This window comes from Nerophis lumbriciformis, linkage group LG05, assembly GCF_033978685.3.
Source record: "Nerophis lumbriciformis linkage group LG05, RoL_Nlum_v2.1, whole genome shotgun sequence".
In the NCBI taxonomy this organism is placed as follows: domain Eukaryota; kingdom Metazoa; phylum Chordata; class Actinopteri; order Syngnathiformes; family Syngnathidae; genus Nerophis; species Nerophis lumbriciformis.
In genome coordinates this window covers 52,994,441-53,012,008 of record NC_084552.2, presented here as the reverse complement: position 1 = coordinate 53,012,008, position 17,568 = coordinate 52,994,441, and the positions used below count along the sequence as shown (strand labels likewise).

At 41.9% G+C, this 17,568-nt stretch overlaps 1 protein-coding gene across 1 annotated transcript in view; it reads left to right on the top strand.

Annotated features, from left to right (window-relative positions):
• ptn (pleiotrophin) overlaps window positions 1-17,568 on the top strand; it is a 91,728-nt gene that overhangs the window by 34,459 nt on the left and 39,701 nt on the right. Inside the window, exons 2-3 of the mRNA XM_061959635.1 lie at window positions 10,589-10,683; window positions 13,446-13,619. Coding sequence (XP_061815619.1) covers window positions 10,589-10,683; window positions 13,446-13,619 — 269 coding nt within the window. The remainder of the gene's footprint in view (window positions 1-10,588; window positions 10,684-13,445; window positions 13,620-17,568) is intronic.

The window sequence follows — 17,568 nt, the reverse complement described above, 5'->3', positions numbered from 1 at the left end:
AATACATTCCGTTTTTCATATTTTATTATTATCTTGTGCACTAACTGGTCGTTGGTGATAAGCGTGTGTCAATCAACACCCTCTTTCTCCACTGTGTGTGTGTGTATGTGTGTGTGTGTTTTCACCCTTCTAGCTATAGTGGAAAGGGGGGCCCTCACAACCTACTTACCAAACGTGGGTCTACACAAAGTAGGCAAGACATGTATGTGTGTGTGTGTGTGTGTGTGTGTGTGTGTGTGTGTGTGTGTGTGTTTGTGTGTGTGTGTGTTTGTACACACTCACGGGAGGTTCCATTGATCGTTGGCCGTCCACTATTGGCTCTCTGCCCCGCTGTAACCCGTCAGTCCATTGTGTGTGAAACCTCAGCGGTGTGTAGATCAATAAGACAAATGGGAGGTTTGATCGCTCTAATTCTCAGCGGCTCTGGAGGCTTGCTGGACACAATTTTAGATACACTTGAGTCGGGTACTTCAAGAGACAATGTTGGACTTCACTGTTAGCGTTATAGCTGCGATGTTAGCCAGCTTCAAATTTAGCGTTATAGCCGCGATGTTAGCTGGTTTTAAAGTCAGCGTTATAGCCGCAGTGTTATCTGGCTAACAAGCACTATAGCTGTTATTTTAGCTGGCTTAAGTGTTAGCATAATAACTGTGATGTTAGCTAGCTTCACTGTTATCAAAATAACTATGATGTAATCTAGTTTTATCATTAGCATAATAACTACAATGTTAGTTGGCTTCCTTAGTTAGCTGGATTTATTTTTAGCATTGTGTCAGCTGTATTAGCTGGCTAAGAAGCAATTATAGCTATGATGTTAGCTAGCTTCACTGTTATAATTACTACGATGTTAATTTGTGTCAATGTTAGCATAATATAAACAACATTAGCTACCAACCCCGAAAGGGACAAGCTGTAGAAAATGGATGGATGGATGTTACCATTATAGCTATGATGTTAGCTAGCTTCTCCGTTATAATTACTGCAATGTTAACTTATGTCACTGTTAGCATAATATAAACAACATTAGCTAGTTTTATGTTACCATTATAGCTATGATGTTAGCTAGCTTCACTATTATAATTACTACGATGTTAACTTGTGTCAATGTTAGCATAATATAAACAACATTAGCTACCAACCCCGAAAGGGACAAGCTGTAGAAAATGGATGGATGGATGTTACCATTATAGCTATGATGTTAGCTAGCTTCACTGTTATAATTACTGCAATGTTAACTTATGTCACTGTTAGCATAATATAAACAACATTAGCTAGTTTTATGTTACCATTATAGCTATGATATTAGCTAGCTTCACTGTAATAATTACTACGATGTTAACTTGTGTCAATGTTAGCATAATATAAACAACATTACCTAGTTTTACGTTACCATTATAGCTATGATGTTAGCTAGCTTCACTGTTATAATTACTACGATGATAACTTGTTTCAGTAATAGCATAATATAAACAACATTAGCTAGCAACCCCAAAAGGGACAAGCGGTAGAAAATGGATGGATGTTACCGTTATAGCTATGATAATACAAACAACATTAGCTAGCGACCCCGAAAGGGACAAGCTGTAGAAAATGGATGGATGGATGTTACCATTATAGCTATGATGTTAGCTAGCTTCACCGTTATAATTACTGCAATGTTAACTTATGTCACTGTTAGCATAATATAAACAACATTAGCTAGTTTTATGTTACCATTATAGCTATGATGTTAGCTAGCTTCACTGTTATAATTACTACGATGTTAACTTGTGTCAATGTTAGCATAATATAAACAACATTAGCTAGTTTTACGTTACCATTATAGCTATGATGTTAGCTAGCTTCACTGTTATAATTACTACGATGATAACTTGTTTCAGTGTTAGCATAATATAAACAACATTAGCTAGCAACCCCGAAAGGGACAAGCGGTAGAAAATGAATGGATGGATGTTACCATTATAGCTATGATAATATAAACATGTATCAACAACAGCCAGGGCAATTTTGACGCTGTATTGGAGCACTTCAAGTCGCTCTGGAGAAAGACGCAAGCGACATTGTCCTCTCTCGGAGGACATTCATAACGAAGTCCTGGCTCAACGTCCCCAGAGCGACCCCAGACGACGTCTCATCTTGTTAAAAAAACGAATAGTATCCCTTTCATGCCGTCTTCTTTGCTCCAAGACGTCTCTCCCCGTATGAAAAAAAATGGCAATTAATCCTGGCGTTTGCATCAAATCACAAGTTGAACAACTCATTACGGCCTTCAAGCGAGACACCGATCAAACCTCAGCTCCGTTCAAAGTGTCAAAGTTAATGGAAGTTCATCACTGCTCAGAGTCGACTTACGTTTAATCAAAAGTGACACCGCCGTCTACTTGCTTTCCCTGCAGCGTGACAAACGGAATTCTTATTTATTTATCCTTTCTTCTCAGGATGGATGAGCGCAGGATGAAACATCTTAACTTGCAGCGATCGAAAGTACTTTTGCTCTAACTTTAAAGAAGGAAAATGACCGTCTGCTAAAGTTCCTTGTGGTTTATGAACACATAATAACAAATAATTCATATGTGTGAATGCTCCAAATCCATCCATCCATCCATCTTCTTCCGCTTATCCGAGGTCGGGTCGCGGGGGCAGCAGCTTAAGCAGGGAAGCCCAGACTTCCCTCTCCCCAGCCACTTCGTCCAGTTCCTCCCGGGGGATCCCGAGGCGTTCCCAGGCCAGCCGGGAGAGATAGTCTTCCCAGCGTGTCCTGGGTCTTCCCCGTGGCCTCCTACCGGTCGGACGTGCCCGAAACACCTTCCTAGGGAGGCGTTCGGGTGGCATCCTGACCAGATGCCCGAACCACCTCATCTGGCTCCTCTCGATGTGGAGGAGCAGCGGCTTTACTTTGAGCTCCCCCCGAATGACAGAGCTTCTCACCCTATCTCTAAGGGAGAGCCCCGCCACTCGGCGGAGGAAACTCATTTCGGCCGCTTGTACCCGTGATCTTGTCCTTTCGGTCATGACCCAAAGCTCATGACCATAGGTGAGGATGGGAACGTAGATCGACCGGTAAATCGAGAGCTTTGCCTTCCGGCTCAGCTCCTTCTTCACTACAACGGATCGATACAGTGTCCGCATTACTGAAGACGCCGCACCGATCCGCCTGTCGATCTCACGATCCACTCTTCCCCCACTCGTGAACAAGACTCCGAGGTACTTGAACTCCTCCACTTGGGGCAAGATCTCCTCCCCAACCCGGAGATGGCACTCCACCCTTTTCCGGGCGAGAACCATGGACTCGGACTTGGAGGTGCTGATTCCCATCCCAGTCGCTTCACACTCGGCTGCGAACCGATCCAGTGAGAGCTGAAGATCTTGGCCGTAGGAAGTCATCAGGACCACATCATCTGCAAATAGCAGAGACCTAATCCTGCAGCCACCAAACCAGATACCCTCAACGCCCTGACTGCGCTTAGAAATTCTGTCCATAAAGGTTATGAACAGAATCGGTGACAAAGGGCAGCCTTGGCGGAGTCCAACCCTCACTGGAAACGTGTCCGACTTACTGCCGGCAATGCGGACCAAGCTCTGACACTGATTATACAGGGAGCCAACTGCCACAATAAGACAGTCCGTTACCCCATACTCTCTGAGCACTCCCCACAGGACTTCCCGGGGTACACGGTCGAATGCCTTCTCCAAGTCCACAAAGCACATGTAGACTGGTTGGGCAAACTCCCATGCACCCTCAAGGACCCTGCCGAGAGTATAGAGCTGGTCCACAGTTCCACGACCAGGACGAAAACCACACTGTTCCTCCTGAATCCGAGGTTCGACTATCCGGCGTAGCCTCCTCTCCAGTACACCTGAATAGACTTTACCGGGAAGGCTGAGGAGTGTGATCCCACGATAGTTGGAACACACCCTCCGGTTCCCCTTCTTAAAGAGAGGAACCACCACCCCGGTCTGCCAATCCAGAGGTACCGCCCCCGATGTCCACGCGATGTTGCAGAGTCTTGTCAACCAAGACAGCCCCACAACATCCAGAGCCTTAAGGAACTCCGGGCGGATCTCATCCACCCCCGGGGCCTTGCCACCGAGGAGCTTTTTAACTACCTCGGCAACCTCAGCCCCAGAAATAGGAGAGCCTACCTCAGATTCCACAGGCCCTGCTTCCTCATAGGAAGACGTGCTGGTAGGATTGAGGAGGTCTTCGAAGTATTCTCTCATGTCTTTACAAATGACATGTCATTTATAAAGATATGGGGGTGGCCCAGTTAAGAACATAAATAATACCAATGAATGAACGAATGATGTCCAGAGTGCCACATATGGTTCCTAATCTTAAAATGTAGAAAACATTCAGCTACAAGAGTGGCCTGGGGTTGAACAGTCCAAGTGATAAAGCTTTGTATTAAAAGTAAAAGTGTCATCTTGTCTCATCAGTTTTGTACATATTAGTCTTTAATTACTAGTTTATATTTTTAGTTAATTGTTCATATTTAATGTTTACTTTGTACAAAGAGAGCGCAGTCTACTGAAGTTAAATTCATCAATAGTTTTCCCCTTTGAAAGACGCAAGGCAAATTCCTTCCATTTCACCATGTTGCTACAATGATCTTCACTGTTTTCATGCTGTTTCAGCAGTGCACCTATGTTGACCCAATCCCGCTGTCCCTCGGCTGCCAGTTTTAAGGACTTTTTGGAAAATAATTTGCAGCAAAAGCAATAGACTGCATCTTTACTTCTTGAATAAGTCAGCCAGCTACGCTTGACTTTTTCCCCATTGACTAGCTGTCTGTAGGTATAATGATAATGAAAACTTCGGCCATCATGCCGTTTGGGGAATGAAAAGTTCTCCTTAATAGACAGTGGTCCTCTGATTACCTGCTCAGTCCTGTCTGAATCTGAGAGGAAAGAAGGCCACTCAGCTGGGTCAACTGGCGGAGCTGATGATGGTCCATGGTGTGAAGGGGACGTTGTGGTGGAAGTTGCTGAGGATGTGACCAAAGAAAGACAATGACTAAAAAAGAAGGACCTATAAGGTCATTAAATTGCACTGTTGGACATAATTATTAATCTCAGAATGTTCTGCAGTACAATGAGCAATTATAAAGGGTGTTTTGCAGTTAACTTACTAGATAAATCAGCTGTGGTTTCAGACATGGAGGGGACAGTGGGCACAGAGGATGGAGGTGTGTGAGAGAGCACTGTAGAGGATGGAGATGGACCTAAGATGAAATACATACATACATATACAGGTAAAAGCCAGTAAATTAGAATATTTTGAAAAACTTGATTTATTTCAGTAATTGCATTCAAAAGGTGTAACTTGTACATTATATTTATTCATTGCACACAGACTGATGCATTCAAATGTTTATTTCATTTAATTTTGATGATTTGAAGTGACAACAAATGAAAATCCCAAATTCCGTGTGTCACAAAATTAGAATATTACTTAAGGCTAATACAAAAAAGGGATTTTTAGAAATGTTGGCCAACTGAAAAGTATGAAAATGAAAAATATGAGCATGTACAATACTCAATACTTGGTTGGAGCTCCTTTTGCCTCAATTACTGCGTTAATGCGGCGTGGCATGGAGTCGATGAGTTTCTGGCACTGCTCAGGTGTTATGAGAGCCCAGGTTGCTCTCATAGTGGCCTTCAACTCTTCTGCGTTTTTGGGTCTGGCATTCTGCATCTTCCTTTTCACAATACCCCACAGATTTTCTATGGGGCTAAGATCAGGGGAGTTGGCGGGCCAATTTAGAACAGAAATACCATGGTCCGTAAACCAGGCACGGGTAGATTTTGCGCTGTGTGCAGGCGCCAAGTCCTGTTGGAACTTGAAATCTCCATCTCCATAGAGCAGGTCAGCAGCAGGAAGCATGAAGTGCTCTAAAACTTGCTGGTAGACGGCTGCGTTGACCCTGGATCTCAGGAAACAGAGTGGACCGACACCAGCTGGACTGCTGCTGAGTGGTCCAAAGTCATGTTTTCTGACGAAAGCAAATTTTGCATTTCCTTTGGAAATCGAGGTCCCAGAGTCTGGAGGAAGACAGGAGAGGCACAGGATCCACGTTGCCTGAAGTCTAGTGTAAAGTTTCCACCATCAGTGATGGTTTGGGGTGCCATGTCATCTGCTGGTGTCGGTCCACTCTGTTTCCTGAGATCCAGGGTCAACGCAGCCGTCTACCAGCAAGTTTTAGAGCACTTCATGCTTCCTGCTGCTGACCTGCTCTATGGAGATGGAGATTTCAAGTTCCAACAGGACTTGGCGCATGCACACAGCGCAAAATCTACCCGTGCCTGGTTTACGGACCATGGTATTTCTGTTCTAAATTGGCCCGCCAACTCCCCTGACCTTAGCCCCATAGAAAATCTGTAGGGTATTGTGAAAAGGAAGATGCAGAATGCCAGACCCAAAAACGCAGAAGAGTTGAAGGCCACTATCAGAGCAACCTGGGCTCTCATAACACCTGAGCAGTGCCAGAAACTCATCGACTCCATGCCACGCCGCATTAACGCAGTAATTGAGGCAAAAGGAGCTCCAACCAAGTATTGAGTATTGTACATGCTCATATTTTTCATTTTAATACTTTTCAGTTGGCCAACATTTCTAAAAATCCCTTTTTTGTATTAGCCTTAAGTAATATTCTAATTTTGTGACACACGGAATTTTGGATTTTCATTTGTTGCCACTTCAAATCATCAAAATTAAATGAAATAAACATTTGAATGCATCAGTCTGTGTGCAATGAATAAATATAATGTACAAGTTACACCTTTTGAATGCAATTACTGAAATAAATCAAGTTTTTCAAAATATTCTAATTTACTGGCTTTTACCTGTATATAGGCACACATATTAATGAGATACTTTGACTATATTAATTTCCCTTCAGGTGTAATGTTTATACTAAGAAATTAAATGTATACTGTATGGTGACAGTCTTTTCCTCACCTGATTCATCACTCACAGTTGAGCCTGAGGATGTGGACTGGCTCTGGGCTGATTCTGTGCCTCCAAAGTATTTTAACAATGCTCCTGGGGAAGTTTCACATAACTTATGAGTTGATGTAAAAAAAATAATGTTTATTTTACTCACATAAATTACCGTGCTCTGCTGCAAACAATTTGTGCAAACAACATATCTCACTAGTAACCTGATGCTAAAAACATATTGCTAGCACCGCGCTAGCTAGTTAACGTCACCTAGCTAAAGCTAATTACAGCTACAAATCTCTTTGATAAACATTTTATTACCAAGTCATGCAAACATACCTTTATCGTGGCATGTTTTTCTCCTCTTCCACTTTCTTCTTCTTCCTTTTTTCTGCACCTGAAGGATATGTCCTTTTTTGTGACATTGTTTTGTCTCTATCTGCGCTTTTGATGCCCAGTGCGCACTGGCATTGCACGGCAGGCCGCAAACGTCACAGGTGCAGCAGAGGCAGCTTTACATTTAAAGAGAGGCAGGAGGAATCACTAGGCCTAGATCAGCAGCAACACTCTGTTGACCTAAAATTGTGTTTTTGTACAATAATATTTAAGGTTTTACTACTTACGTATAAAATACTGCACGGTCTAGCTCCGTCCTATCTTGTCGATTGCATTGTACCATATGTCCCGGCAAGAAATCTGCGTTCAAAGAACTCCGGCTTATTAGTGATTCCCAGAGCCCAAAAAAAGTCTGCGGGATATAGAGCGTTTTCTATTCGGGCTCCAGTACTATGGAATGCCCTCCCGGTAACAATTAGAGATGCTACCTCAGTAGAAGCATTTAAGTCCCATCTTAAAACTCATTTGTATACTCTAGCCTTTAAATAGCCCCCCTGTTAGACCAGTTGATCTGCCGTTTCTTTTCTTTTCTCCTCTGCTCCCCTTTTCCTTGAGGGGGGGGGGGGGGGGGGCACAGGTCCGGTGGCCATGGATGAAGTGCTGGCTGTCCAGAGTCGGGACCCGGGGTGGACCGCTCGCCTGTGCATCGGCAGGGAACATCTCTGCGCTGCTGACCCGTCTCCGCTCGGGATGGTGTCCTGCTGGCCCCACTATGGACTGGACTCTTACTATTATGTTGGATCCACTATGGACTGGACTCTCACAATATTATGTCAGACCCACTCGACATCCATTGCTTTCGGTCTCCCCTAGAGGGGGGGGGGTTACCCACATATGCGGTCCTCTCCAAGGTTTCTCATAGTCATTCACATCGACGTCCCACTGGGGTGAGTTTTTCCTTGCCCGTATGTGGGCTTTGTACCGAGGATGTCGTTGTGGCTTGTGCAGCCCTTTGAGACACTTGTGATTTAGGGCTATATAAATAAAGATTGATTGATTGATTGATATATCTTTGATCATTTAGAAATCATCAGTCAGACTCGTACATGCAAAAAATAAAAAAATATGAATTTTTTGTTAATTGCTTTTGGGGGCCCCCTGGTGGCCGCGGGGCCCTAAGCAAGCGCTTAGTACGCTTATGCCTTGGGCCGGCTCTGCATTCCACCATCCTTTTTTTCAAGTTAAAAAAAATTCCAGGATTTTCCAGAATTCCTGGTATTCCAAAGCCCTATTTCCACCCTTTTTTCTGTCCACTACTCCTTCCACATTTTTCAACGCATTTCAACCGTTCCACCATCAAAACATTCCTCTTAATCAGGACAAAAAAACAAAGTTGTTTTTTGAACAGGAAAAATTCCCGGTTTTCCCGAAATTCCAACATGTTACTACCGTATTTTTCGGAGTATAAGCCGCACTTGCCGAAAATGCATAATAAAGAAGGAAAAAAAACATATATAAGTCGCACTGGAGTATAAGTCGCATTTTTTGGGGAAATGTATTTGATAAAACCCAACACCAAGAATAGACATTTGAAAGGCAATTTAAAATAAATAAAGAATAGTGAACAACAGGCTGAATAAGTGTACATTATATGACGCATAAACTGAGAACGTGCCTGGTATGTTAACGTAACATATTATGGTAAGAGTCATTCAAATAACTATAACATATAGAACATGCTATACGTTTACCAAACAATCTGTCACTACTAATCGCTAAATCCCATGAAATCTTATACGTCTAGTCTCTTACGTGAATGAGCAAAATAATATTATTTGATATTTTACGGTAATGTGTTAATAATTTCACACATAAGTCGCTCCTGAGTATAAGTCGCACACGAACTATTAAAAAAAACTGCGACTTATAGCATACTTGCCAACCTTGAGACCTCCAATTTCGGGAGGTGGGGGGTGGGGGGTGGGTGCGGGGGGCGTGGTTGGGGCGGGGGCGTGGTTGGGGGCGTGGTTAAGAGGGGAGGAGTATATTTACAGCTAGAATTCACCAAGTCAAGTATATCCCCGCGACCCCGAAGGGAATAAGCGGTAGAAAATGGATGGATGGATGGATGGATATATATATATATAAGAAATAATTGACTTTCAGTGAATTCTAGCTATATATATATAAATAAAAGAAATACTTGAATTTCAGTGTTCATTTATTTACACATATATACACACACATAACACTCATCTACTCATTGTTGAGTTAAGGGTTGAATTGTCCATCCTTGTTCTATTCTCTGTCACTATTTTTCTAACCATGCTGAACACCCTCTCTGATTATGCATTGCTGTGTGGCACGCACAAAAGTGCTTTAATCAAATGCACTAGATGGCAGTATTGTCCTGTTTAAGAGTGTCACAACATTGCTGTTTACGGCAGACGGACTGCTTTACTGTAGACGTTCTTTATATTGTGGGAAAGCGGACTCAGGTCCGCCTGGAGCTGGAGGGGGCGTGGCCTCCAGCTCCGCCTGAATTTTGGGAGATTTTCGGGAGAAAATTTGTCCCGGGAGGTTTTCGGGAGAGGTGCTGAATTTCGGGAGTCTCCCGGAAAATCCGGGAGGGTTGGCAAGTATGCTTATAGTCCGAAAAATACGGTACTTCAATATTTTTCTCGACCGATTTGAACTATTCCAACACCAACCATTTCAACTCATTCATAACATTCAAGTTTTTTGTTTTTTTTACCATTTTCAAAAAAAAATCCCACTTTTCTCGAAATGTCCAAATTTTTGGGAAATTCCCATTGAAATCAATGGAACGTTCTTCAAAGTTCTACAACTCCCACACTTTTCATCAGATTCCAACTGTTCCATCTTCAAAATATTCAGCCTGTTTGGGAATTGTGTGCTCTACTTCAACAATTCAACAAAAAAAATCTGGGATTTCAGTTCAGCTTCCGCATTGGAGCATTCACACGCAAATCCTTCAGGAATTGCCTCATCTATCCATCCATCCATCCATTTCCTACCGCTTATTCCCTTAGGCTCCAGCGCCCCCGATCTCATCTAGTTACATTATAATATTTATTTACAAAGAGTACATATTTTGAAGTTCATAATAAATAGAAAATGTTGAATATATTAGTGATGCTATCAATGAATGCTAACTTAAAACAAATATATGTCTATTATTTTTAGTACAATATTTGGTTTGTCATTATTAATCTGTTCATGTAATATGTATTGATTTTATAAATCTGGTTAATTCCAATAAATTGTTTAAAAAGTTTGTTTTTTTTGCAGGATGTATGTGCAGAAGCAGTGGACGCGGGCGGCCGTGATGGCCATGCTGGTGCTGACAGCGATGGCGGCCGAGGGCGGCAAGTCTGAGAAACAAGGCAAGGAAGCAAAGACCACATTTTTACAAAACACTGTCGTGTTTTATTTGTATGAAGCGTGCTAAAAAACCGGAGAGAACAGCACGTGTTTAATCATATTATACAACATGTCTGAAAAGGCGTAGGAAGAAGTAGAGTTATTCTAATCTTACCCCTTCTTCATGACCTTTTAATTACTGATACTTTGTTCACTTATATATTTGACACTGTGGTATTAATTAGATAATAATAAACCACTTAATTCAGCACAATCCAAATATATCAGACACTCGAGCATTCATTCACTGGTACATACATGAATTCAGGATAAACGGTATCAGACATTATGGCATCCATTGGATAATATACTGTATTACATACATAAACTTAGGTTAAATGATATCTGACATTGGCATTCATAAGATGATATAATACGTACATTATCCTAGGATAAATGATATCAGACACTGGGATTCATTGGATAATTCGATACATACATGAATTTAGTATAAATATTTTCAGACACTGCCATTAATTAGATGATATAATACATACATACATTTAGGGTAAAATATATCAGACACTGGTATTAATTACATCGTAATAAAAAAAATTGAGGATAAATTATATCAAACACTGGGATTCATTGGATAATGTGATACATAAATACATTTAGTGTAAATGATATCAGACACTGCCATTAATTAGAAGATTTAATACAAAAATACATTTAGGATGGATTATATCAGACACTTTTATTCATTACATTGTAATAAATAAATTGAGGATAAATAATATGAAATACTGGGATTCATTGGATAATATGATACATAAATGAATCTAGTATAAATTAATGTTGTCTGTATATCTGTGTTGGTCCTGTGATGAGGTGGAGACTTGTCCAGGGTGTACCCCGCCTTCCGCCCGATGGCAGCTGAGATAGGCTCCAGCACCCCCCGCGACCCCCCAAAAAAGGGACAATCGGTAGAAAATGGATGGATGGATATCAGACACTGCCATTATTTAGATATACATAAATACATTTAGGATAAATTATGTCAGACACTGGTATTCATTACATCGTAATAAATAAATTGAGGGTACATAATATCAGACACTGGGATTCGGTGGATAATATGATACATCAATGAATTTAGTATAAATAATATCAGACACTGTCATTAATTAGATGATATAATACATAGGGACGGCGTGGCGCAGTGAGAGAATGGCCGTGCGCGACCCGAGGGTCCCTGGTTCAATCCCCACCTAGTACCAACCTCGTCATGTCCGTTGTGTCCTGAGCAAGACACTTCACCCTTGCTCCTGATGGGTGCTGGTTAGCGCCTTGCATGGCAGCTCCCTCCATCAGTGTGTGAATGTGTGTGTGAATGGGTAAATGTGGAAGTAGTGTCAAAGCGCTTTGAGTACCTTGAAGGTAGAAAAGCGCTATACAAGTACAACCCATTTATCATTATTTATCATTTAATAGGATCCAATTCAAGAAACTGTTCAAACTTAAAGTCTTTACAAAGTACAAAGAAGAAGAACCACGATAAACATTCTGAATTTATTGATAATCTTATTTATCTCACCTTATGAAATACAACTTACTTCACTAGTTGTTTTTTTTGTTTGAATGTTATTACTTATGGAGTATATTGTGAATAAATTGAGAACAGGAAGTGAACAAAAGTGTGAGCAACTGGTATGTAAAGGAAAAGGGGTATGATTAAATAAGCTCTGCTTCTTCTTACTCCTTTTCGAACATGTTGAAAAGAGAGACTGGAAACGGTGATGCATCGTGTTGTAATTGTATGCATGTTCCTTGTTACTCCCTCCGAGGTCTTAATCAAGGCTCAAGTTGTTCGTTTTTCTCAAACAGACATTTATTTTCAGCCACGCCTTCTCCTCGTCACAACGATGCCAACACAATGCCAAAATAATGCCAAAATAATGCCGTCAGAACTAATAAATAAGAGAAACATAACTTACAATTAGTCTGACATCCAATAACATAAAACACATTGATTTCACATACATATCACAAAGGATCATACCTCATTGGCCTCACAAACTCAGAGGGAATAAAGTTTATTTCCAAGCCGAGACCCCATTAACCTCTTCCATTTGCTGTCTCATGCTGCTTCCCTTTTTTCCGTCACATATTAATTGTCCCCCCAACAATGTGACCAAACCGGAACAAAAAATATGTTCCTCTCCAATTTACATGAGTTTTGTAACAAAAATAAAGTGAACTTATACTTGCATGAAATTACCAAAGAAAATACATTTTTAATCACATTAAATGTAAATATGAACTTATATTTATACATTGTATTTATTTACTCTAACCAACTATGAAATTATATAACATATATATACAATGTGCTTCTGTCAGCAGCTACATTCCTAATAAACTCAAACTCGTATTTATATGCTGAGTCATATTCCTGCTCTGTTGTGGACAAGCAAGGTTGCACAAATGTATTTCACAAAAATGCTTGCTTATGTTAAACAGCAACACAAGTGGAGTAAAATATCATTACCATAAGCAGATGTTGGGAGTGGAGTAATTGTGTCTCCTTTGAGGATTGAGTTCAAAACAAATAGCCTGCAAGAAAAAGGCAGCTAAGTGGGATCATCCCACTCGGGCAAATTAAAGATGATTCATATTCAGCCCAAAGCTTCATTTGCATGTCGAATTAGCATCAAAGCGACACAATGCTGTACTCTTAAACGCTCCTGTTGTCAGCCCACTGTTGTGCCGTCCGTCTCTGCAGGCAAGAAGGAGCGCAAGTCGGACTGCGGCGAGTGGCAGTGGAGCGTCTGCGTGGCCAACGAGGGCGACTGCGGCCTGGGCACCCGCGAGGGGACGCGCACCGGCACCGACTGCAAGCAGACCATCAAGACGCAGCGCTGCAAGATCCCCTGCAACTGGAAGAAGAAGTTTGGAGGTTAGGCTCTGTATTAAATAGAAACTTTATCAAATAGGAAAATAGACATTAGGGTTATGTGGGAAAGCATCTAGTGTTGGCATCTACCTCAGCAGGCACAAGACATTGATACGACGTTGATTACACATAAATGTCCGTTAAAACTGACTTTGGAACAAAGTTACAAAATAGTTGTATTTGTAAATTGAGAACATTGATGGTTGGGAAATGACCACGTTTTAAAGGCCTACTGAAATGCGATTTTCTTATTTAAACGGGGATAGCAGGTCCATTCTATGTGTCATACGTGATCATTTCGCGATATTGCCATATTTTTGCTGAAAGGATTTAGTAGAGAACATCGACGATAAAGTTCGCAACTTTTGGTCGCTGATAAAAAAAGCCTTGCCTGTACCGGAAGTAGCAGACAATAAGCGCGTGACGTCACAGGTTGTGGAGCTCCTCACATCCGCACATTGTTTACAATCATGGCCACCAGCAGCGAGAGCGATTCGGACCGAGAAAGCGACGATTTCCCCATTAATTTGAGCGAGGATGAACGATTCGTGGATGAGGAAAGTGAGAGTGAAGGACTAGAGGGCAGTGGGAGCGATTCAGATAGGGAAGATGCTGTGAGAGGCGGGTGGGACCTGATATTCAGCTGGGAATGACTAAAACAGTAAATAAACACAAGACATATATATACCCTATTAGCCACAACACAACCAGGCTTATATTTAATATGCCACAAACTAATCCCGCATAACAAACACCTCCCCCCTCCCGTCCATATAACCCGCCAATGCAACTCAAACACCTGCACAACACACTCAATCCCACAGCCCAAAGTACCGTTCACCTCCCCAAAGTTCATACAGCACATATATTTCCCCAAAGTCCCCAAAGTTACGTACGTGACATGCACATAGCGGCACGCACGTACGGGCAAGCGATCAAATGTTTGGAAGCCGCAGCTGCATGCGTACTCACGGTACCGTGTCTGTGTATCCAACTCAAAGTCCTCCTGGTAAGAGTCTCTGTTGTCCCAGTTCTCCACAGGCCAATGGTAAAGCTTGACTGTCATCTTCCGAGAATGTAAACAATGAAACACCGGCTGTGTTTGTGTTGCTGCAGTCGGCCGCAATACACCGCTTCCCACCTACAGCTTTCTTCTTTGCTGTCTCCATTGTTCATTGAACAAATTGCAAAAGATTCACCAACACAGATGTCCAGAATACTGTGGAATTTTGCGATGAAAACAGACGACTTAATAGCTGGCCACCATGCTGTCCCAAAATGTCCTCTACAATCCGTGACGTCACGCGCAGACGTCATCATACCGAGACGTTTTTAGCAGGATAAATTTAAAATTGCACTTTAGTAAGCTAACCCGGCCGTATTGGCATGTGTTGCAATGTTAAGATTTCATCATTGATATATAAACTATCAGACTGCGTGGTCGGTAGTAGTGGGTTTCAGTAGGCCTTTAAAAGTCGACTCAGCGTCACAACCTGACATTGAATAAACGTCAAAATTTGTGTTTCTACGTTGTTTAGTTAAAAGTTAAAGTACCAATGATTGTCACACACACACGAGGTGTGGCGAAATTATTCCCTGCATTTACCCCATCACCCTTGATCACCCCCTGGGAGGTGAGGGGAGCAGTGAGCAGCAGAGGTGGCCGCGCCCGGGAATAATTTTTTGGTGATTTAACCCCCAATTCCAACCCTTGATGCTGAGTGTCAAGCAGGGAGGTAATGGGCCCTATTTTTTATAGTCTTTGGTTTGAACTCACGACCTACCGATCTCAGGGCGGACACTCTAACCTTGTTGGAGGTACCGAACCCCACCAGTTTCATATGCACATTCACCCAACCCTTCTTTAGTGAAAAAGAATTTTTTTTTTTTTTCCAAATTCAAGACAAAGTTATGTTTTTTTTACTGGTGCACAAAATGAACCGTGCATGAACATCACCTTGTTCAAAGAACAAAACCAACACAATGCATGAACTCACAACAAATTACACACCTGCAAATCAGATGGAAAATTAGAGGGAACATTGTTTGGGGGTATCCATAATACGCCGATAGGGAGGAGTTTTTATTTACACGATGAGTCGGGTGTGTCTTGACCTCCGCCGAACCCCTGAGGCCGACTCACCGAACCCCTAGGGTTCGATCGAACCCAGGTTAAGAACCACTGCTCTAACCACAAGGCCACTGAGCAGGTTGTATTTGTGTTGTAGAATATTGGTTGGGAAATGAAGAAAATTCAATGGCCAAATCAACGTCAGAACCCAACATTGATTAAACGTCGTCAAAAAGCGTGTTGTTTCAATGTTATGTTTGAGTTGCTCAACGTCAGGACCTAATTCAACAAGTTCTCAACATTGTTTTAATGTCTTGTGCTTGCTGGGACAACACTGACTGTCCGCTTGTTCGGTTTGGGATGCTGTTTCGCTCCAGTGACCAGAAGCTTCCGTGCCCCCGCCCTACTGCTGTCAACCCCCCCATCCTCCTCAAGTGACTCAAACGTTTGCAGTCTAACCTCACACATCTTCAACACTTGTTCTTTCTCCAGCAACAACATCATCTCCCAACAGGCTGCTTGTCTGTTCCATCCCAAAGACATGTACTTCTTTGGGAAAACGAAAGTCTATTTTACTTTCAAGTTGCCAGGAAGAATCAAACTGACGTGTTGTAATGTCCCCGAGCGGGTGGAAAAGTTCTCTACAGCAGTTATGTCCGAACCACAGAGTTGGGTGATATTGTGTTACATTTACTTAAAGGGGCCCTACTATGCAAAACCAACTTTTCTTATCTATCGGTACCTGCTGTATTTGGGATCTGCAATAGTCAATCAATCAATCAATCAATGTTTATTTATATAGCCCTAAATCACAAGTGTCTCAAAGGGCTGCACAAGCCACAACGACATCCTCGGTACAGAGCCCACATAAGGGCAAGGAAAAACTCACCCCAGTGGGACGTCAATGTGAATGACTATGAGAAACCTTGGAGAGGACCGCATATGTGGGTAACCCCCCCCCCCCTCTAGGGGAGACCGAATGCAATGGATGTCGAGTGGGTCTAACATAATATTGTGAGAGTACCGTCCATAGTGGATCCAGCATAACAGTAAGAGTCCAGTCCACAGTGGGGTAAGCAGGAAACCATCCCGAGCGGAGACGGGTCAGCAGCGCAGAGATGTTCCCAACCGATACACAGGCGAGCGGACCACCCCGGGTCCCGACTCTGGACAGCCAGCACCCCATCCATGGCCACCGGACCTGTGTGTCTCCCCCTCCACAAGGGATAGGGGGGAGCAGAGGAGAAAAGAAAAGAAACGGCAGATCAACTGGTCTAAAAAAAAAAAAGAAAAAAAAAAAAAAGGGGGCTATTCAAAGGCTAGAATATACAAATGAGTTTTAAGATGGGACTGATAGTCCTGAATTTTTTTAATCAAACCATGGAGGCACTGCAAAAGTACAAAACCCAAAACCAGTGAAGTTGGCACGTTGTGTAAATCGTAAATAAAAAGAGAATACTAGGGATGTCCGATAATGGCTTTTTGCCGATATCCGATATTCCGATATTGTCCAACTCTTTAATTACCGATACCGATATCAACCGATATATACAGTCATGGAATTAACACATTATTATGCTTAATTTGGACAACCAGGTATGGTGAAGATAAGGTACTTTTAAAAAATTGTTATAAAATAAAATAAGATCAATAAATTAAAAACATTTTCTTGAATAAAAAAGAAAGTAAAACAATATAAAAACAGTTACATTGAAACTAGTAATTAATGAAAATTAGTCAAATTAACTGTTAAAGGTTAGTACTATTAGTGGAGCAGCAGCACGCACAATCATGTGTGCTTACGGACTGTATCCCTTGCAGACTGTATTGATATATATTGATATATAATGTAGGAACCAGAATATTAATAACAGAAAGAAA